Source organism: Salminus brasiliensis, chromosome 4 (assembly GCF_030463535.1).
Source record: "Salminus brasiliensis chromosome 4, fSalBra1.hap2, whole genome shotgun sequence".
Classification (NCBI taxonomy): Eukaryota; Metazoa; Chordata; class Actinopteri; order Characiformes; family Bryconidae; genus Salminus; species Salminus brasiliensis.
Window position 1 is genome coordinate 35601001 of NC_132881.1, and position 21928 is coordinate 35622928.

The window sequence follows — 21928 nt, forward strand, 5'->3', positions numbered from 1 at the left end:
TTTCTTATTTAACCAACTTCCTGTTTGTTACATTATATGGTTGCAAGAAAAAAAAGCAAACTCTAGAATTACCTGAATTTCTCAAGTTACTGTGTTTGTCCATCATTGGGACTTACATAACAATCAGACCATCAATTCAGAAACCCATCATTTAAATGAGGTTATGTATTTTGTCTTGCAATTATTTGGTTGCTTTGTTTTTTTTTCCTTAAAAAAAGTATTTTATGCAAAGTTGTTTAGAGATGTATGTTGCACATATCAGCTCCAGGTATATCTATGGACAATATCTTCCCTAATCACCACAATGTACTTTGTTCATATCAACAAGATAACAAAGCACATGTAAAACCCAGTTATGCAACATGCACTATAAAGGTCAGGACCTACTGAGTTAAATTACTCTAGGCGTGAGGCAACACAAACTACGTGATACCATTAACAAGTTCATTCAAAGCAGAATTCAGTTGCCTTTATTATGAAAAAAGAGAACATAGTGTTTTATATGCAGTTGTTCCACTTGCAAGATATTCCACAGGTAATGACTAATTTGAAATTGATTTTAGATTACCGGAACAGTATGGTTTCCATATGAATGTTGAATAAATAATCAAAAACACATACATGGTCTCTACAAGTTCTACCAAGAATTGCAGACATATCTGATATTGTACAGTCTGGTGGTACAATATTTATTTTACTCATTTGTTAAATGTTACATGTAGCGCAACAAAATTACAATAGTCTGCAGCCACAAAATTAAATGCAAAAAGATTCAAAAGTAAAACTACGTAGATAATGTATTCAATTCTACAGAACTGGCAATTCAGATCTTACATATATATACATAATGTATATGTACATATATCTCACTAGACTTTTTGACATTGGACAGCCACTGTTGTGCAGTTTGTTGAAACGCAGATTGGCAAAACACCTGTTAAAGGGGACAAAAACCTACACATGCTGATATAAACAGTAAAATAATCACAGGAAAAAAGTAAGAAATAAAAAGGACAGAAAAAAAGACGTCGTCATTGAATTTTGACCACAGTAGACCTGCAGTAGGAATGCAGTGAGATAAATACACATATTTCTTAGAAACCTGCACACAGACACACAGTTGTGTGAAAATGAAATCTCTCGTTTTAGGGGTGGGGAGGGGGTGGTTCAAAGCAGCCCCAGACCAATACCAAAAATCTGACCTTTTAGCATTTTTAAACTTGAGAGGGAAGGGGGCCAGAACGGTGGCAGATTCTTCTATGGTTTTTGGTAGTGCGGCTACATACAGTACAATTTAGGCAACTTAAGTCATTTCCTGTCTCTCAATCTCACTCTTGTCTCTCTGAAAGTGGTCTACCTGTCTTTCTCTGGTTTTATTGGGGCTTGTTCCTTGTGATTCTGGGGCCAGGGCTTTGGAAAGAAGCGAGAGGAGGTGGCCTCAGCAGCAGCCTCCAGAGGCAGGCTTCACTGGAGTGCTCTGGATCTTCACGTTGGATTTCTCGGTGCCTCCAGCTGTTGCTCCAGGACCCATTCTCTTCTTGATCTCGGCAGCCATAGTCATGAAGGCTTGTTCCACATTGGTGGCATTCTTAGCGCTAGTTTCCAAGAAAGGGATGCCAAGGGAGTCAGCAAATTCCTGGGGAACACAAAGATTCATTCAGTTTATTCACAGTTACCACGCACAATAGAGAATTTGTCAAAAGTACTACAATCACACATTATTATATTACAATTTATAATGCAGGCACAACTTGGACAAAATTACAAGAAAAGAATCGGTACCTTTGCCGTTGTGTAGTCCACCACTTTTTTTGTTGTTAAGTCACACTTGTTTCCCACCAATAACTTGTTAACGTTTTCACTGGCATAGCGGTCAATCTCCTGTAGCCACTGTTTAACATTATTGAAGGACTCCTGAAAAAAAGTGAGATTAACCTTATGAAGAGAGAAGTTGTCAAAGAGCGCACCTGGTACTAACACCATAGCAGAAACAGGGCAAAGCTTTAGAAATTCGCTAAATAACAGCAGACTCACCTGGTCTGTAACATCGTAGACTACGATAATGCCGTGTGCTCCTCTGTAGTAGCTTGACGTGATTGTGCGAAACCTCTCTTGTCCTGCTGTGTCCCACTGCAGAGAACAAACAGAACAGTCAATTCAAATTCTCTATTTTGGTAAGGCAAACTGCCAGAGACAGAACAAAACAGTCCATTCTGAGCTTCACAAAGCAGACATCTGCTTTCTAAGCCAATGCAAAAAAAGAACACCTGATCTTCAAATCAGTAGCTTAAAGCAAACAGATAATACAGCAAAGTATGTTTTGTTTTTACCACATTCTGTGTTTCTGAGGTAATTTCTGCACAACATGCTTTTCTTGTGAAACTGGAATCAAAAGTTGCTTTGAATATGAATGGTGGTCAAATTCTTTACTATTTACTTATAATAATTGCATCATTATTTGGTGTGCATGTATGTATAATGTGCATTACATTCACAAGAGTTACAATTAATAACTATATACATATGTACCTCCAACAGAAGTGCACTTCAATACACAAGAAACATAGAACTGAAGGAGACTTACGATTTGAAGTTTGATGGTCTTTCCATCTAACTCTATAGTTCTTATTTTGAAGTCCACACCAATAGTGCTAATGTAGCTTTCTGTGTACGTGTCATCCTGAAAAAGAAAAAGAAAATGAGTAAGCAGAACAAGGGCATTCAGAGGTCATGCTGATCTCACATCTGGTTCAACCTACAAGTGAAACATATACATAAATCAATCCTACATGTTAACAAAAACTGTGAACATATGAAGGGGTACAAATTTTACACTGCAGAGACACTGCAACAACCAGAACACTTCAAATACTCAGACCTCATCTGAGCTAAATCTCACATGCAGTCCCATCACTTCGGTATTAATAGCTGAGCAGCTCTAAATATGAATTAAACACCTACTGCAAATCGGAGAAGAAGGCAAGACTTTCCAACACCAGAGTCACCAATCAAGAGCAGCTTGAATAAATAGTCACTGTAGAGAAAAAAGAAAAAAAATCAGACACTGACCTTGAGACACCTTGAGATCTTTAAGCTATGCCTGGCTCATGTGACCTACATTTTTAAAAAGGGTGACTGTTGTGCAAATTCACAAATTGCAGCTGGTAGTCTATTATATGTTCTTAGAGGCGTTTGGTAGTACTACGGTTCACCTACCTACAGGTAGGGTTTAGGCTTAATCAAGCTGGGTGATATCACGCTGACTTGTTAGCATAACCTCATTAAAATAAGGTCCACATTTCAGAACCAGTAACAGAGGAAGGTCATAACGGTCAGTTGATCCACAGTGAGAGAGTGCCCCAACAGCCACAACAAGAACAGCAGGCACACTTTCTGGGATTAAACACTGCATGTATTCTGGATAATTACAATAGGGTTAAAGGGTTTTCTTCTGCCAAGGTTAACTTGCGTAGAATTATTGTGCAAATAAATATAAACCATTACAATTTATTAAAAAAATTATATTAAAAAAATATAACAAACACACAATGTATGACATGTACAATGAGTTCAGAAACATTTATTTGCTCAGCAATCTTTAAGCCCTGACAATATCCACAGTATGCTTAGAAAAAACATCAAACAATAGCAAAATTGATCACAATAAAAGTTCAATTGTTCAGCTCTATATTAAACTAAGTTAACTATTTTTTGATGTTAATGAATTATATATATATATTTTATATTAATGGCAAGCAACATCTTGTGCTGTGTCCATGTTCTACTTTTAAACACCAGTAAACTATGTTAAACTATGGCACTTGCTTAACCAAAATAAATATACAGGTGTTTTAGTTGCCACCTAACTTAGTCTTGGTACCAAATGCAGGGTTTCGCCTTCAGGACAAAACTTGGGTTATGACAATTCGATAAAATAAGAGTGTAAATAAAACATCCAATTTACTGTCTAGATTAATATAATCAACAACGTACCTTCATGTCAAAGTCAGTCACACACACTTAGCATATTAATGATACACACATTCTGCAAACATTAAGTAAATTATTTTTAGATTTTCCCTGTATTTATATTTCCCTTGATGCAGTTTGGGAAGGCCCTGAATTTACTAGTGAACTATATTTATCATGTTTGACCTGAGAAATCAGAACTGGGATTGAGAACCACTTCACTGGTCTTTAACAAAGCAGGCTTATTTACACCTGGTATTAGCATGCATTTTTGGTGATCAGATCACATTCTGATTTCACTTGACTACATAAAAAAAAGCCAGGTGTAAACACCCCAAAGACTGTAACACTGTAATTGGATTATGACTGGATCACTCAAACCCCACTGGGAGGTGGTCAGAGATGGATCCATATTTAATACAAGCGTAAACAGAATGCATTTTCTGAGACTGGATTGTGGAAAAATGTCTGTTGAACAAAAAATATTAATACGAGTAATAATTACTGTGGATCTTGGGTGCTCTTTATTTCACTCACTGTGTGTGTTTATGTGAACATTTATTTACTGGTATGTGTTCACAGTATTACAGCGTGTGTCCCCTTACAGTTTAAATAGTCCTTTGCATTTTACTGAAATTAAAAGAGAAATTAAGTATGTGTCAGTTTTGTATCTTTTTCAATACAGGAAAGTAAAATCAGATCTCATCTGGTCACACTGGGGATACATTTTTGTCATGTGAACAGATTGTGAACATAATCCAATCATAGCAAATCCAGATGTAAAATGCATGTTATTGTCATGTATAAACAGCATCTATTAGCAAGACGTGACTGAAATGCCCATTTCTTTTTAGTTGTACATGAACTCTGCCCATAAGAATTAACTCTGGGCTGAATTTAGGGCACTATAGTTTTCCTAAATGTGAAATATGTCAGATTTCAGAGAAACATGGGGAGCATAGTCTGACATTACTTAATCATGAATGGTACAGTCACTGATGCACCACACATACAGGAGAGACTACAATGGCTGCTTATAAAACATGTCTACACTCTGTGCTTGTGGGGCTTGAAATTAGGGAAATCTGAGTAAGCAGATTAAGCATTCCTTTAAGGGGAATTTTAGCTTGATGTGCTCAAGCCTCTGAACCCTCCTTGACAGTGTAGCCAAATGAAGGGTAAAGTTTATTTCATATTTCATTGGGGAGGTAACAACAATTGTGCAAGGCAAGCAGAACATATACGAATAGGATTTCCTTTCATATTAAAATTCAGTGCAGATCTGTGTTCATGTTTGTGATGTGGAAGGCTTGGCCTGCTCCCAACCATTGTGGTTTTCCACAGACTGAGGAATTTGCCTGTATACCTCTGAATTATGAAAAGCAGAAGCAGGCTGGCTGTATCTAAACAGGATTCTGAGATGTTGGGAAAAAAATGCAGCCATACCGTTTTCACAAAGCAACACAATTGTTTAAAAGTAGACTGATTTTTAAGAAATTAATGAAAGGAAATTCCTGATTTTTTCCTCCTAGGCGTATTCTTTATGTATGCAAGTATGTACGTATGTATGTATATATAAATAAATAAAATTCCTTATATAGACTAGTTACATATAAAGCTTTCTCTAACCAAGTAGTTAGTAGTTGTTAGTAGTGAATCTTGTGCATGTTTTGGCATTGAATTAGCAGCAGAAGTATTAGTGGTTTTCGGTTTCCTCATTTGGTTTCTGTATAATAGTTGATATACAGAACATAATCTCGTACTTTCAAAATAGTAACCTCACAGGAGAAGCAAAAAACTCAACTCTTAATAGAAGTGAAAGTTTATTCTGTCAGTTTAACTATTTCTGTTGGTCTGTTCAACGTGACTACAGTGCCCGTTCTACAGAAGCAGCAAAAGCCTCTTTGATTTCAAAATACTGGATCCTTTTGGGTGATATAAAACATTATTAAACGGTGCTTAAAGAACCTTCTACAATAATTTTATAGAGAAGAACCATATAAAATCTCTACATTAACTACACTGCCTGTTATCAATTTGATAAGAAGGTTTTGATCCAACAGCAGTGGTGTGTGTGTGTACATATACATATACATATACACATATATATATATATATATATACACACATATAAAAACACAGTCTGTCTAATTACTACTACTAAGAGTGATAATTATATTCAATAGTAAACCACTGTACAACAAACTCTACAAGTGTTCAGTTTTGACCATATTAAATTCCATCAGCGGTTGGAACTTTTGGACCCTAGCGTTGGTCATGTAGGCTTTATACTGGTGGGGCAGCCGCGGAAAGTGGTATTTAGGTGTGGGATGTTTGCTGTTCTAAGAATTACACCTTGAATCTCATGTAAATACAGACACATATGAAGAAAAGCTGTCTGTGGCAATGGTCTTGGTCTCGTTCACTGGTTCAGCTGAGCTTTCTTTCCATCTCTTACCGTAATTAATTTAAGTCATACTCTCCCTGTTAGCCTGATGACAGCTGACAATAACCACTGCTGTGTGGGGATGTTCTGGTCAAATAAGCAGACTAAAATCTTAAGAGACTTACAGACATCTTTTCCACATCAAACAAATATAAAAAAAAAATACTATTACATTCATTATGTACACTGCATACATGTTCCTCTTCCTAAGCAGTCTACCTAGAGGAAAGGGCTCAGTGTACAACAACTGCTATTACATCAAATATACTGTCTCGCGACCCTCAATTAATACTTATCTAATGTTGTGTCTAATGTGCATCTTTAATGTTTTCTCATAAATAAAAAAATGCAGCAAATGAAAATGTAGATAGCAGCAATTGCCCTGAATGACCATTTTGGTGCACTGCGTTTTTCATATGTATTATCATATGTTTGTCTCACAAGTACAAAATTAATCAGGTATAAATGTTTTTGGATGATTGTGGATTCATCCACTGCCGTTTAATTGTTCTGGTTAAACAACTGGACTAAGACCTGGGCGGACCAACTCTGAGACAGTCTCACTAAATATTAAATTAAAACAAGAAGAATTACTAAATTATTGAGTTGAATTATTCTTCATGTATTATCAGCCATGTGGTTCAGGTAACACTTGAACATGCTTAAGCATGCATGTCTAATACTGTGTATAATCTCCTTCACTCAACAGATAAAGGTTAATGCACAAGTACACTAATAAATCTGTTCATCACTAAAAGCATTTAATTCACTCAACATGTAAAATGTGGTCAACACACGCTGGAGCCAACGGTTTTTCCAGTTGCTCAGCATTTACTGGGTGTTGCGAGAGCCATGTCATTTGGCATGTGACCCACACATGACTACCGTACAGCTGAGAAAAGGAAGGGTGGCTTCCGTTCCTGAAGATGCACTTGTCATTTGCTTACTCTGATGGTGTAAATCATTAAAAAAATAAAACTAGTTTAAAGTGTTTACTAGTTAAAATTATGACAATAACAATACCTATATATAAATAAACAACCCAGATTACTAAGGGGGCAGCTCGAGCGGTTACTGTGCTATACGGTTAAGGAGCAACACGCCCCAGACCTCGCTGACTTTCTTGAGGTTTATTTATCTCTAGGCTCCACTTCACTTCAAATTTAGCAGTCAGCTAGATATTCATTTGGTCGGATCGACAAGTGGGGAAATAACGTTTTAGTGTTTGCAAACTACTATTAACTAGATCTAAAACGTAGTGCTAAGCTACTTGGTCTTACCCAGTTTCTAATCAGTTGAGCAACTTCACGTTACTTCACGTTAGCCGCCTTTGGAGCACTAAACACCCAGATTAATCCGGAAACTTGACGCTATATTAACTCAGTTTTAGACATAATATCCATCAGTGTAACATTAGAAGACGTGTAGGTCGATCTTGAGGTACTTATACAATCTACCTAGCTAACAAACTAAGGAGGGGAAAACAGATCCGGTGTCCACGTAGCGAGATCTACACATCTGGTTATTAACGGCTAGTTTGGTTTATTGGAAGTGTTTATAGCTCTGAACTGACACTACTTAGCTAGCTAAATATTATAAGGTGTAATTCCGGTGTCTATCTTGCACACAGGCTACCTGTATTAACAAAGCCATGTTTCTTTAACGGAATTAATGAAGTAGCTAGCTAGCTAACTGACTAAATAGCTAGCTAACTAAACCGTTTAACGTTCGCGGAGTTTTGTTAGCTCGCTAGCTAACTCTATCTAGCTAAATGTCCCTTTTGGGCGTAAACGTGTATCTGGGTTTGTAAGGCTGGTCAGGAAATGTAGCAAGCTAGCTAGCTAGATAGCTAACACCCGTAGCTACGCTAGCACTAGCTAAGTAGCTAAATCAACAGTTAGTGATCATTACTGGTGTCGAGAGTCCAGTCAGCGCAAATAACGAACATGGATGTTGGTGGATTACGGGTCACTGCAAAACACAGGTGGTAAAACGTTACTGAAATACTAAAACAATGGCTAACCAAGCCTGCTAACAAGCTACAGCAGCTACACGTCGCATTTAGACGCAGTTGCAGCTGCTCGCTGCTAACTAACTAACTAGTTGAGCTAAAATGGTTTAGCTGTCAAAACCTGGTCACTGTGCCACTGCTGGCAGTACAGCTAGCCGGCTAACAAGCTATCGAGTCATTAAACCACTTACTATTCAGGATTCATCGTGGATTTGACACCGTCAAGTAAGGCTCCTTCTTAAATAACACTTCGGTTTCCGTAGATGAAGTGGAAAAACAATAAACTCTCTCCTCCGACGATAAAAAAGTGACTAGCTGGCTAACTGCTCCCCCCGAATCCAGAGGCTACTCGTTTGAAACCCAAAATGGCTGAATCTTCATCCAGGAAACAGCGGCTCCTCAGCGGGCTGCGTCAGCTGCCACTGTGCGGAATCCGCGGAAGTTGTAGTTTCACACGATGTCAGTATGAATGGGTTCAACTGCAGGGTCACAGAGCAAAAGACTACAACTCCCAACACCGCCAGGCGTTGATAATGAGTTCACAGTAGTTTAGGACGCCTCACTCGCCACTGCTGCAATCCTGCCCTCTATCATGAGGGGTAAAAATTACGTCATTAGTGAAACGTGGCACAGGCTGGAGTGAATATGAATCACGGATCAATAGTGTGTGTGTGTGTGTGTTTGTGTGAGAGAGAGACAATTCTTAGTCAGGCTGACACATCTTTAATGATTGATTTTATTCCCTTATTGATATGGCTGACTGCCTGTCAGGCAATGACAGTCCAGCCACTTTACTGAAAAGATTGAGAAAAACAAAAACACAGCCTGGCTTAAAATATGTAATACTTAAAATAATGCAATACTACCAAAGATATAATGGAATCATATTATCATTAACAACAGACCTCTGATTATTCTGACAAAGTGTCCATAATAAAATTATTTTAGAGGATCATGAATAATAATATGCTATGAAATAATTTATCCCAGTGCACAAAACATTGCTTTTCACCTCTTGAAAATTTATTCCAGAAAGAATTTAGAAAGATACATTCTTGCAGAAACAAAGTCTGAGGACACTTAATAAGAAATGACACACTTCTCCACTGAATCCATCCCTTGGTTCCAAAAGGTATATGGGAATTCCACTGAGGAAGCTGCACCCACCTCACCCTGAAAGAACAGGACAAATTACTCAGGACAAGAAATAAGGATTCCTATAAGCAATTTCCACCTTATGTTATATTTTCTAGGGACGTGTTTCAAAATTTCCTAAAAACAAGGTGTTTTTGCTTCACCAATGCTGTACACCTGTATGAAGTGAACTGCCACCTCTGAAATAAAAGGAATACACTGGAAGCACTGACAAAATGACACATTTTATGCAATTATGATGGACTATGCCCTTATGTCTTATGATGAGCTTAGCAACAATTCAGTAGGACTGTCAATGTCAATGTGTTGATTGCATTCAGTGACAAGAGTGTGAGGTCAGGATGTTAAATGATCACCATCCCACCTCATCTCCAACTCCCCAATGTATCCCAAAAGTATTGCATGGAACACCATGCCTTCCTGGCATTAGGCACTGCGTCAACAGGTTCATGTTTATCTGCTCCAGAGAGTCCTATTCTATTGGCAATACCTCTCTACAGGGACTAGACAAGCTGTGTGTGTGTGTGCGCATTTCCACATCTGTGTCAGCAATGGGTGTAACCTAAAGTAGCTGAATGCATTCATTAGAAGGGGTGTCCACAAACATTTGGACATATAGTGTAATTGATTATATTTATCCTGTCTGATTATTTAAATGAGGAAAAAACACAACAAATGACAGATGTCCCATAAAATAATGAAAGGCACTACACAGTTCATTAAGGGAAATTCAGGCACAGTTTAAAACACATGGGTTATGTTAGGAAATACCTAGAAAAGAAAAATCCGGCCTATGTACAGGGTCTGATAACAGCAGCGAAGAATTTATAGGAAGCAGTTATGAAACTGAAAGTCAAATCTGAGGACAGTTTGTTTTTTCCCTTATTGAAAACACCTACTAAACCTGGCAATAGTTGCTGGGTCAGGTGTGTTTGAGCAGGAAAAATCACACAATGGTGTAGGAATTCCTGTACCTCTGCATGACAAAGTGAAGTTGAAGCAATCAAGATGTGAATGAAGTGTAGCCTTTCAGCTGAACACTGCATGAATCATTTAGGAATTAGAGATGTTCACAGATCCCCAATATCAGCACATAGTTTCCAACATAGTCCCACAAAAAGAAAGGTTTTTAAATTGAGCCTGTATTTCACTCTATGAATTGTGTGGTATTTTTTCTTTTCTTGTTGACATTTGTTGTGGTCGTCCTCCTTCAAATGAACAGACAGGATAAACACATCAAAAACAGTAGCTAAACATCAGTGCATGACATAATTGATGCACATGTGAGCAATTCTTCTTGTCTGCCGGTGTGTAGTGCTGTGACCATAGGAAACTGAGATAAATATAAAAATGCAGTCTGTGTGCAGTCCTACAAAAAAAACGAAACTCTACATACATACTTTCATGTTTAAGGCGATAAGGCCGACCTCAAAGCATTCCCTTTCTCCTCTTCTCTTTCTTATATCAGTGAGGACAGAATAACAGGCTTCTTTTGGAGAGGAACCCTTGCAAACAAAAAAAAAAAACCACAAACTGTACAGAGACCTCAGCTTTTGTCTGCATTTAGATCCTGTTTACTATATAAGTCAAAATGCCAATACCATTAATATACACCAATCAGACATAACATTAGCACCACTGACAAGTGAAGAAAAAAAATAAAATCTTCAGCTACAGCGGCACCTGTCAAAAGGTGTGATATATATTAGGCAGCAGGTGAACAGTCCGTTCTTGAAGGTGATGTGTTAAAGGCAGGGAAAATGATGATGATGATGGCTAGACCAAACATGGTCCAAGAAAGGACAAATGGTGAACTGGCCACAGATTTATGGACATCTAGGGCAGATTGATATGGTCCATGAAAGGCCCACCTCTTGACTTAAAGGGTCTGCTGCTAACATCTTGGTGCCAGATACCACAGAACACCTCAAGAAGTCTTGTAGAGTCCATGCCTCGAATGGTCACATCTGTTGTGGCGGTACAAGGGGGACCTTTTCAAAATTAGGCAGGTGGTGTTAATGTTATGGCCAATCGGTGTATACTTAACCTATAAGCTTTCCCATACAAATATAAATGCATTTCTGTGTGCGTACAAGACCAGCTTTAAACTATTTAATGGGTGTTCCTGACAGAGACGGACCAGAGTACTAAGTTGTAAGACTACAGATGTGAAACCCAACCCAAGAACATTATTCTGTCTAATTAATTAGTACTGCTAAACATACCTGTCTCATCAGTTGGACAATGTGAAAACTAGGACAGTAGCACATGATTTTGTCCCCATCACCTGTAGCTAACAAAAACATCATACACACAATATACCACATACATAACACATTATAGCACAGATGCCTGTTTCCAGCTTGACCACAGACTTGGTTGTCAGTGATGCAAAAATGCATTAGATGAAGAATTAGAAAACACCAACCTGCTGCAGCACCAACCTAAAATACAAAAGGCAGAACTAAACCCACATGTCTAAGAAGTACTGAAACAGAATTGAAAAGATGTAATGAAACAAGACATTAGTGCAGTATTCTGAACTCAGAAGAAATAATAAGATGTTTCTGTTGCATAGCAGGATAAGAGCTTACCGTTTGGTCAGCATAAAGGCCACATCCGGGAAGTGGAGAGTCTCCCACTCTCCCTGGAGCTTTGAAAGGTGCTCCTGATGTGGAAACTCCTGTAGTGTTAGCAATTAGCAATCAGAACATCAGTGCTTGTTAATGCGTATATAAGTTATACATTTGCATATTAAGATTCTAATAAATAAATAGCATACAGTTTTGTCTAATAAAATGTTATTTTGTTTAAATAAATTAATCAATTAATCAAGTAATTAATAAAAAAGTAAACTTCTGGAGTTTAAGATGAATTCTGGATCTAGTCTGAAGGAGAAAATCATCATTTAAGAGTGTTCATCCACTGAAATGAAATATGCTACACAAGTGATTTGAATTACCTTGGTAAAATCATTTCTTAAAACTATCTGTTTAATATTATGTGCTCTCTGAAAAAAATAAAGAAATACAATAACACAACTGCTTTAAACACCAATAACTAAAACGTCAAAGTGAAAGAATGTTGTCCTCACCAACAGTTATGTTTCCTGAAAGATCCAGAGCAATGAGGCCTTGTTGTAAAATAATAATAAAAAAAACATGCCTTTATATTACATGACGCTTATTGACCTTATGGCACAATTTTAAATACTTTTATTTCTGTGGACAAATTAGACTAAAAATTGCAATCCTGGCTGCTGTATATTTTTACCCAGAAAATCTTGCCTCAGTCAGTTGTTTGCACTGTTGACAGGAATGAAGGTAGTTATAAAGTAACCAGGCTTTGGACAGATTACACAGTCTCTAACTAATGGATTAAGTAAGAACTGTTAAAACCAATAGTTATGTCATGTTATGTCAGTGATCTATGATGATTTTAAATTCAGAGTATAAGATATGTTTTCAGTAATGTATATCCCAATACCCTGAGTACTGTAAAACATCTTGAAATCCTACAACAGTTAATGAGATAAGACACATGCCTAAGTTAATGCTTACCTATAGTATCATGACCGCTAGCACTCTGTCTGTTTTCAAGAAACTTCTGAAAATGTGCAATAAAGAAAAAGTCACTGTAAGTACTGTAAGACAAATCTGATTGTGGACAAATGATGGTGGTAGTGAAAATTATGTATTAATGAATGTGTAACTAATATGTATATAATACAGAGAACTTAATAAAATCACCCACCCTGTACCTGACACTGGGTGTGAGTACCTGATATGCAGTGACTGTATGGCTAGAAAGCATACTGTCATTGGGTTCAATGGTAAAGCCCTCTTCTCGTGCAAAGGCTTCAGCTCCTTCACCAACTAGCAAACTGTGAGGACTTCTGTCCATTACCCTCCGTGCTACCCGACATGGCTGCCCTACCCTGACAACAAAAAGCAAAAGCTACAGTCAGTGTGCTGTAAGAAACACTGTAAGAAATGCAATTAAAAGACACATTTAATAGCATGAAGACTGTAGTTGGAGAGTAGTTGAAAATACTAGTGCTTCAAATACAGCATTTCATAGTGGATTACAATCACATGACTATTACTGTTTGTAAATATCCAAATATCAGATAAATACTAATGTGCCAGTGGTATTAAATTAAGCCATTTCCCCATTTACCCTCGCAATGCAGCTACTGCCCCAAATCTCCCCGGCACACCTTCCATTATTGCTGCATCACACTCCACTATTCCCTTGCTATTGGGAAAGCCTCCTCTTCCGACTATATGGCGGCCTGTCTCCACATCATTCTCAACATCTGCAAAACAATAACGTACACTCTCAAACACTGAAAGATGCTGTTCACTCCAATACAGGGATCCTTACACATTTCATATTTGGTAAAGAAGACTGTAAATACTGTATGTATTTATATGCACACTCAGTGAATGCTAAGAGTGCAAACAATGTTTTCAATATATAAAGCAAAGGTGCTTGCAGATAAATGTATAACTCTAACATGCTAGTGTAGTAATTCTTCAGTTTCAAATAATTAGCAGGAAGCCATTCTAAATAAAGAATAAGACATTTTAGGTAACCAACAGCTGTAGACAGAAACAACAGACTGAATGACACATCAGGAATTAAATTTTAATGATAAAAAAAATCCAGAATTTATCAGGTTTAAAAAGTGCAGGTGACAGATGATTGGCTTTCTTTGGTGGTATCTCATTGAACTACACAGCGTGGACACTGGACATACGGACCCACGCCGGTCTTTGGGAAAAAGTGAGGACCATACAGTCCGACATAAAATGTTATTTTTAAAATGTTACTTTGTTAAAGTTTGCATCTTAGCCAAGTACAGTCCAAATGCCTGGATGTGTTCCTGCTTCTCCCATGTTATCAAGGATGAATGACTTGGCACACTCGGAATGCATTATGTACCACGCTGCTGTTCCAACTGCAAAATGATCGTACAGGGTTGTCTCGTCATACAGTTAATATCACACATGAACTATATATAGCACTAATTATGTCTGTTATTTATGTGTGTTTTCTTTAGCATAATGAACATTAACCTGGGCCTCACTAAATGCTCTCATGACTGAAGCCAGTGTCCAACATACCCTTGAATAGTGCATTATGCAGAGGTACACAATAAACTAGTTGTAGTATATTTTATGCCAAATTCTCCAGAAACGTTTTTTTTTTTTTTTTACACATTTGTACTTATGTATACCCCGCAATTATTAGTCTGGGATTATTAAAGTAATTGATATTTATTATCGACCTATGATATGATTATGATTTTTAAACTTACTACAAGCCAAATCACTCCTCGTCACAAATTATTTAGCTAAGTAAATCAGACCAAGGATTATGTTTGCACTATCATGTAAAGATATGATAAAATATGATCTATAACATATCAGTAACTCAGAAGAGGAAAGTGAGTGGTGAGACTCGTTTTCGCTCTGAAATCAGAGGCATGTCATTTCGTTACCTGCAGCTGCCCTCTCTACAACATCAGTGGCACTGTGTCCCGCGAGAATCATTAACCGCATTTTCTCCACAGCGGGCTGGGAGAAGGACCAGGTCCCCACTGCTGCCATCCTGCAGGTCACTTTCAGTCTCTGAGGACCATGTTTCTCCTCTACACCTGAAGAAGGAAGCGTAAATTTTAAAATGTTGTGGTCGATTTACTTGTAGTATTACCGCCTTAAGGAGCGAGGACTTCAAAATAAAACACATCAAACTTAATAAATCAAAGTCTTCACGGTACTTTTAGAAAATCATACAATGGCTTGTTTGTTTACCTTAATTTAGAACTCATGCATAAAAAAATAGTTTTTTGAGCCATTAGAATTGTTTATATTTTAATATTTCCGATGACTTAATTCGGCCTACCTCGGTTTCAGTGCACGTATTATATAAACTAGCGGAAGTGTTTAGCTGCTGCTGGCGGAACTCGCTGTAGAGTCTCATGTTTTGCGCGCACCCGGAGAGCCACGGAGAGAAGGTAAAATTAAACATACCTTTAATCCAGTTTCTCAGTGCTTAGGTAATTAACCAGTATAACCGGTGTATAATAATATCTGACCTCTTCATCTACCTTTACGTCTGCTTTTGATATTGTAATATTTCCTGCAGGGGTTTGTTTGAGTGCTGTAGCGACGACAGGCTAGCGTTAGCACGGCTATCTGCGAAACTGACCCAGCTGAGGTCTCCGCTTTATCCTACCGAGGCTGGTTAGTGTATCTAATGCAGTGGCGTATCTTTGTGGCATACGTCCTACGTTTTGTGTAGCCTACACGTAGCTATATGTTACATGTGGTTTATTAAAATATTTGCCTTAATGAGCAGCAGCTGATATTGTAAAGCGATTTGGCTAAAATCAGTAGCTATAAATCCGCACACCAGCGTTCAACGACTGGGACTTGATTTCTTTTGCTTAATACAGTTAGCTAGTGCTTTTTAAAAGGCTTAGTGAATTTGCTGTGCGTACATGAGTAACTTTCACACTGCGATGTTTAATTCGTCTTGTTGGTTCTCTTTTTTTGTGATTTGCATATTTGTTTTAATAACATGCATGGATGGGCTACGTTGTGTTGTCTTGTCAGGAGTCACGTTGCTTATAATGACCGGGTGATTTAAGCTTGCTGTATGAGTGTGTTTCTAATGTATGCTTGTAACGCTTTTCTACTTGGCTAAAACTAGGAACGCAAAGAAACGTGCTGGCGAAATCACACTCGAGGCATATCCCCATCCTCCGTGCAGCCTGTGGGGCAGTGGTGGCTCAGCCCCACAGGGTTGTGGGTTCGATTCCCGGGCTTGGCAAGCTGCCACTGTTGACCCCTTGAGCAAGGCCCTTTACCCTCTCTGCTCCCCGGGCGCTGGAGTTGGCTGCCCACCGCTCTGGGTGTGTGTGTGTACTCACACCGCCCTGTGTGTGTGTGTGTGTGTGTGTGTGTGTGTGTGTTCACTACCAGATGGGTTAAATGCGGAGGACGCATTTCACTGTACAGTGACAAATATGTGCACCTACAAAGCCTACAGGCAGAGCAAAAGCTGGTTGCTCTTCTTTGCTTTTTGCTTTTTCCCTTTTCCACAGGACTGTGAGACTGTTGTGTTAATGTTTGCAATTAGCAAGAGTATCCAGAAGAAGCAGCCCAGTAGTTCTCGGCACCTTTCCTAGAAAACAATCCTGGTTTCTCTGGTCTGACAATAACCTAGGATGGCATTACATCATGCTATGTAATTCACTCTACAGATGCAGTATACCCCCAAATTATATACCCCCCCCTCCAGTTACAATAGTGTGGTGCTATACAGGACCTTTGCCAGACTTATTTTTTTTTTATGTTTGGAATAATATCACATGGTGACATAACAGTATAATGTCTCTGATATGAATCCTCATTTTTCAGTCATGCTTGTCTGGACTGATTGAACTACTGTCGTCTAACTGCTTTTGTTTTTTGACGAAGGTCTTCAGAACAGAAAGCTGTTGGACGTCTGAGCACGGTCTCTGGTCACACCTGTGTCAATATCTGCGTTAATCTGCTGCTGGGTTTATAACTGGACAGCATGGAGCAGAACAACAGCTTGCCCCCGTTTCCACAAGGCCTAGCATCTCCACAGGTGAACAGAGTACCAACACATTTACCTCACAAATAATGGGTTACTGTAGCTTTATGCAAATGTATGAATTTGCCACCAGAAAAAAAAAGTTTATTGCAACAGAAAAACAACTGTGTACACTCTTAATCATTCTGAACATCTCAAGCTTTTAATAAGTAAACATCTTGTTTTCTGATTTTCCACAGAGTGCTATGACTCCTAGTCTGTCCATGTTTAGCCCAATAATGCCATATGGCACTGGGCTTACACCACAACCAGTGCAGAACACCAACAGTTTGTCACTCCTAGAGGAGCAGCAAAGGCAACAACAACAACAACAACAGCAGCAGCAGCAGGCCTCTCAACAGCAAGGTGGAATTGTGGGAGCATCAGGCCAGACACCTCAACTTTACCACTCGCAGGCAGTTTCCACCACCACAGCACTACCAGGCAACACCCCACAGTACATCACCCCTCTAACCCCCATGACGCCTATTACACCTGCCACACCTGCCTCTGAGAGTTCTGGCATTGTCCCCCAGCTACAGTGAGTTCTGCATTTATCAACGGCTGAATGCTCTAATTGATCTATAGATAACGTGCAATAATTATCTGCACATTATATTTCTACATTTGTTACACTGTACTTGTAATTGGGGATGTGATTGGGTCCTGATCGGGCTACTTTGCCCCCAATCCAATCCGAGTCTCTTAATGCCGAGTATCCTGCTGATTCTCATCCGATCTTTGTGTTGGTATAAATAATACAGCACCACAATTTAGATAAGATGTGCTGCTAATAAATACTTAAATATTTTTTTTTGTTATTTTAGTTTCTATGATGAGTCATTCTGGACTGATAGACTTATTTTAGTTGTGACTATTCTTAAAATGACACTTGGTGTGTTTAATTTCTTACAATTTTGACTTGCCTCCCTGATCAATCAGCTTCCAGTTCCTTTAAAAGTGTGGGTGGGTGGGTGGTGGTACTCACTCTGGACATATCTCTTGTTTGTCGACAACCGATGTGTAAGAACTGTGCTTTGCTGTGAATTAAGTTTCTGTAGTGTTTATTTATTTGCATTATCGTTAGCCTCCACTTGGCTCTTCAGTGCAGTTCTCTCTGTAAAACCGTTTGTCTCCGCAGAAGGTTTCATTTGTTCTGTTCATGTTCCACTGGAAAATCATGCTCCACACTGCAGACTCCACTTTTATTTACCTTCTGAGAACATTCTTACTCCCACCGTCTAAGCAATAATATCCATTAATAGCACCATAAGGATACCAGATTTGACTCTTAACACTGGTTAAAACAAATACTCTGAACTGGAATGGGATTTTAATAGCAAATACCCTAATCTAATAAAATATGCCTGGATTGGGACATATCTTCATAACCATTTGCTATCCATATGTCTGTCTGTTTAAGGAATATTGTATCAACGGTGAACTTGGGGTGTAAACTTGACCTGAAGACAATAGCACTCCGAGCCAGAAATGCTGAATACAATCCTAAGGTAAAGCCTTTTTCCTTTTGCTCTTTTTACATTTGCACCCAACACTCAAGTCATTCTGTTTACTGTTTTGACAGTTTGGTTGAATTTAATTATTACATTTGTAGCAGTATGTTTCACATACTGACTGAATTCTAAGCACCTTTTATTGCTGTGTATGTGTAATCCAAATCTGTTTGGAAGTAAACTACACCGATACTTTTTTGGACATTTTCTTTTTTTGGACATTTTTCTCAGTTAGCTAGGCCACTTAAGGTTAAGAACGTGTAAAATGAACATTTTGTCAGTCATTTGGGATAAAGTGGTTTTGATTGAAAACAATAATCTGAGAGAAATTCTTCTAGGCATATGATTAATGTGAGGTTTGCCCAAGCTTTATTTTGACACCATGGAGTTACTTGAGTCAGTACAGTCAGAACACACTACAATGTGAATGTTGCAGTCTTGAGAATGAAGATTGGGAAGGGCTGCTTTAAGCATGTGACCTTTTATCTGAATTCAAGGAGAACAGTAGCTTGCTTTATATAAAATTTGTTGTGGCTTAATGTCTTGTTTCAGCGTTTCGCAGCCGTCATCATGAGAATACGAGAACCCAGAACAACTGCTCTGATTTTTAGTTCAGGCAAGATGGTATGCACAGGAGCTAAGAGGTAAGGAATGTTCATACTCACTTTGGATTTAATCCAAACTATAATTTGTCTTATTTACCAGGAATGACAAGTATGAATGTGTGTGTGCTGGTAAATTACACGTTTTAAGTGTGTAAATGGCCTAAGGGGACAAGTAAACTAAGATTGAAATGAAAGAGAATGCATAAGAGCCACTAGATCTCTTTTAGAACAAAACCCTTTTCCCAATTACACATAATTGTAGAGCAGTACCTGTGTGCTCACTTAAAAAAAAAAAAAAAAAAAAAAAAAATATATATATATATACACACACACACACACACACACACACACACACACACACACACACACACACACGTGTGGCTATATATATATATACCACTGAACTCACAAATGTTCATCTTTGTAATGAATGAAGAGTAAATGGTAGGTTTAGATTTTAACCTGTTTATGCACTACTGTACGTACAAATCAGGAAGTTTCTTATGTTAACCCTTTAAAGTTTTACAGGATTAAAAATCTGTAATAGAATATTCTATTTTCTAAAAAAAAGTATATTCTGGGGCTGCTTGCATACAAGTACTAGTCAGTATATTTTATGGCTCATAGTTTTTTTTCTGATTAGGTGTAATCTCTGTCCAGCTGTGGTACTGCAGGGAACTGTAATAATTTTAGACCAGTTTTTCTAATGCTTTGTCCTCTGCTCCATTTTCATAGCCACATTTACCATTTAAACAATTTATTTCTTCAGTTTTTTTTTCTTGTCCCCTATCATTTATTCTGGGGTTTCCCTTACATTTGTCACTTGTCTGTGTACATAGCTGGGAAAATGACCATGTATCTGCTAAATTGTGCAAGGCATCTTTCTCCACATCGAGCAGCAAAACTGAATAGTGGCCTTTGCCTTTGTTTTTATCCCTGTAGTGAGGAACAGTCCCGTCTGGCAGCCAGAAAGTATGCCAGAGTAGTACAGAAACTGGGTTTCCCTGCCAAATTTTTGGACTTCAAGATTCAAAACATGGTTGGAAGCTGTGATGTAAAGTTTCCAATTCGACTAGAGGGCTTGGTACTTACCCATCAGCAGTTCAGCAGGTTTGTTTTTTATTTTTTATAAAATGTGATTTTTGAATGAAAACTAAATACAGATTGAGGATTTTATTGGCTCTAATATTTCTGAATGGTTTATGGTGATAAATTTCATTTGGTTTATATTTGATTGCACTGTGTAATACTGGGGCATTGTGCCAAAACGGTGTTCCTTTCTGTCTTCCTGTGGAGAGCCACACACATAGGAGAAGGCTATAAGTGGAATGGGAAGGCTGAAGACTTGCTATTTTAAAGTGGAAGCATTGTTTGCATTTTCCATTTATATCAGACTATACTATTGAGATTTCTATTTTCTAAGTTTGGAAACTATTTGTCTGAACCTGTAAAATATTTCTTCTTTTGCAGTTATGAACCTGAATTATTCCCTGGGTTAATCTACAGAATGATCAAACCCAGAATTGTCCTTTTAATTTTTGTTTCAGGCAAGGTTGTACTTACGGGTAAGTCCTTTTTGTACAGCAAGTACAGTTTTCCATTATAGCTCCTAAAAACACCTGAAAAGTCTAATGTTGTGCTTTACTTTTATTTATAGGTGCAAAGGTCCGAGGTGAAATCTATGAAGCATTTGAAAATATTTACCCTATTTTAAAAGGATTCAGGAAGACAACATAACTATATCTGGATACACCTTCCCTCTTGTCCCTGTTGGCAGAACTGAGACATCTGCTCTTCTAGTTTAATTTTAATTATGTAAATAAGGACTTGTTCTCTTCACTTACAGTGAATGGAAAACTTTTTATTACCTTTTAATTTTTTATTCAGCAGTTTTTTTGTGGTCGTCATAGTCCACATTCTTTTACAAATTCTATATTGGTTTTAATGTTCAACCATCTCTGTATTATACCACACATTCCTTTAATAAGCAGGCAGGTTCCCTCTCAGAATTCCTGAGGGGCGCTACAAGCAAGTGTTGGATATATCACAGCATTATTGTGCCAAGATCACTGTTGAGATTCTTTCGGACCCAGAGTAGGTAAGCTGTTCATGGTAAAATGATGCCCTGAGTAGGGTGATTTTTGATTATGCTCTGGCTTGTTTTTGTTGGGTCTCTTCTTGTCATTTTAATGTAACCTACTGAAATACTGTGAGTCTTCTATCCCCTTATAATGAATTTATCCAGACTATTGGAAAGCAATTGCTCTCAAAACCCATTACCAATTGGCTTAGCTTTTGGTGTTAACTGTAATGACTTTTGAAGAATATCACTGACCATTCTAGGGTTCTTGCCCCCACAAACTCTGGTCACTTTTTTTGAATTTGGTTTGGTGGGACTACGCTTACATTCATTATATGGGTTACCTAGCCCCTTGTAAAGCACTGCTAATGTAACGTTTTCTGCCTCAGTTGTTGATTTGCTTTGAAACACAGGCAAATAAATATTTCTTATCCATTTAAAATGTTTGTATGTGGTTTGCTGCCCTTTTCGATGGATTCTCTAGTTGTCAAACATGATTCCTATAGTCTATTTACATTC

At 38.0% G+C, this 21928-nt stretch overlaps 3 protein-coding genes across 10 annotated transcripts; 1 reads left to right on the forward strand and 2 right to left on the reverse strand.

Moving 5' to 3' along the window:
• Window positions 1–443: 443 nt before the first annotated feature.
• Window positions 444–8796, reverse strand: rab1ab (RAB1A, member RAS oncogene family b). Its single transcript, XM_072678210.1, has 6 exons — window positions 8618–8796; window positions 2962–3034; window positions 2585–2680; window positions 2035–2130; window positions 1783–1914; window positions 444–1636 (listed from the first exon to the last, which is right to left on the reverse strand). Exons 1-6 carry the CDS (start codon window positions 8629–8631, stop codon window positions 1439–1441), a joined length of 609 nt encoding a protein of 202 aa, XP_072534311.1. The 5' UTR covers window positions 8632–8796; the 3' UTR covers window positions 444–1438.
• Window positions 8797–9427: 631 nt separating this feature from the next.
• On the reverse strand, window positions 9428–15324 carry LOC140554167 (N(4)-(Beta-N-acetylglucosaminyl)-L-asparaginase). 5 transcript variants are annotated; one of them, XM_072677006.1, is made up of 10 exons: window positions 15088–15319; window positions 13761–13899; window positions 13362–13518; window positions 13142–13187; window positions 12676–12714; window positions 12176–12264; window positions 12010–12025; window positions 11807–11868; window positions 10982–11086; window positions 9428–9599 (listed from the first exon to the last, which is right to left on the reverse strand). In XM_072677006.1, exons 1-10 carry the CDS (start codon window positions 15194–15196, stop codon window positions 9507–9509), a joined length of 855 nt encoding a protein of 284 aa, XP_072533107.1. In that variant the 5' UTR covers window positions 15197–15319; the 3' UTR covers window positions 9428–9506. The 5 variants fall into 5 exon arrangements, 4 of the variants coding, with proteins under 4 accessions (XP_072533107.1, XP_072533106.1, XP_072533105.1 ...); XM_072677005.1 differs by having other exon boundaries at window positions 11807–11874; window positions 15088–15318; XM_072677004.1 differs by having other exon boundaries at window positions 11807–12025.
• A 222-nt stretch (window positions 15325–15546) lies between these two features.
• On the forward strand, window positions 15547–21851 carry tbp (TATA box binding protein). 4 transcript variants are annotated; one of them, XM_072678214.1, is made up of 8 exons: window positions 15547–15603; window positions 17072–17225; window positions 17411–17751; window positions 18634–18721; window positions 19277–19368; window positions 20272–20439; window positions 20800–20894; window positions 20987–21851. In XM_072678214.1, the coding sequence occupies exons 2-8, from the start codon at window positions 17172–17174 to the stop codon at window positions 21064–21066; spliced, it is 918 nt and encodes a 305-aa protein (XP_072534315.1). In that variant the 5' UTR covers window positions 15547–15603; window positions 17072–17171; the 3' UTR covers window positions 21067–21851. The 4 variants fall into 4 exon arrangements, with proteins under 4 accessions (XP_072534315.1, XP_072534318.1, XP_072534317.1 ...); XM_072678217.1 differs by lacking the exon at window positions 20987–21851 and adding an exon at window positions 20626–20687 and having other exon boundaries at window positions 20800–20822; XM_072678216.1 differs by lacking the exon at window positions 20987–21851 and having other exon boundaries at window positions 20626–20888.
• Window positions 21852–21928: the final 77 nt, after the last annotated feature.

Coding starts and splice junctions, on each gene's coding strand:
- rab1ab (XM_072678210.1), bottom strand. Junction 2,681..2,961: donor GCCTTCTTCTCCGATTTGCA/GTAGGTGTTTAA, acceptor TTTCTTTTTCAG/GATGACACGTACACAGAAAG. Junction 2,131..2,584: donor AGACCATCAAACTTCAAATC/GTAAGTCTCCTT, acceptor TGTTCTCTGCAG/TGGGACACAGCAGGACAAGA.
- LOC140554167 (XM_072677004.1), bottom strand. CDS start 15,196: ATGGCAGCAGTGGGGACCTGGTCCTTCTCCCAGCCCGCTGTGGAGAAA. Junction 12,265..12,675: donor TTCAGGAAACATAACTGTTG/GTGAGGACAACA, acceptor CTAACACTACAG/GAGTTTCCACATCAGGAGCA. Junction 12,026..12,175: donor GCCTTTATGCTGACCAAACG/GTAAGCTCTTAT, acceptor TTTGTATTTTAG/GTTGGTGCTGCAGCAGGTTG.
- tbp (XM_072678214.1), top strand. CDS start 17,172: ATGGAGCAGAACAACAGCTTGCCCCCGTTTCCACAAGGCCTAGCATCT. Junction 17,752..18,633: donor GGCATTGTCCCCCAGCTACA/GTGAGTTCTGCA, acceptor TGTCTGTTTAAG/GAATATTGTATCAACGGTGA. Junction 20,895..20,986: donor AGGCAAGGTTGTACTTACGG/GTAAGTCCTTTT, acceptor TTTTATTTATAG/GTGCAAAGGTCCGAGGTGAA.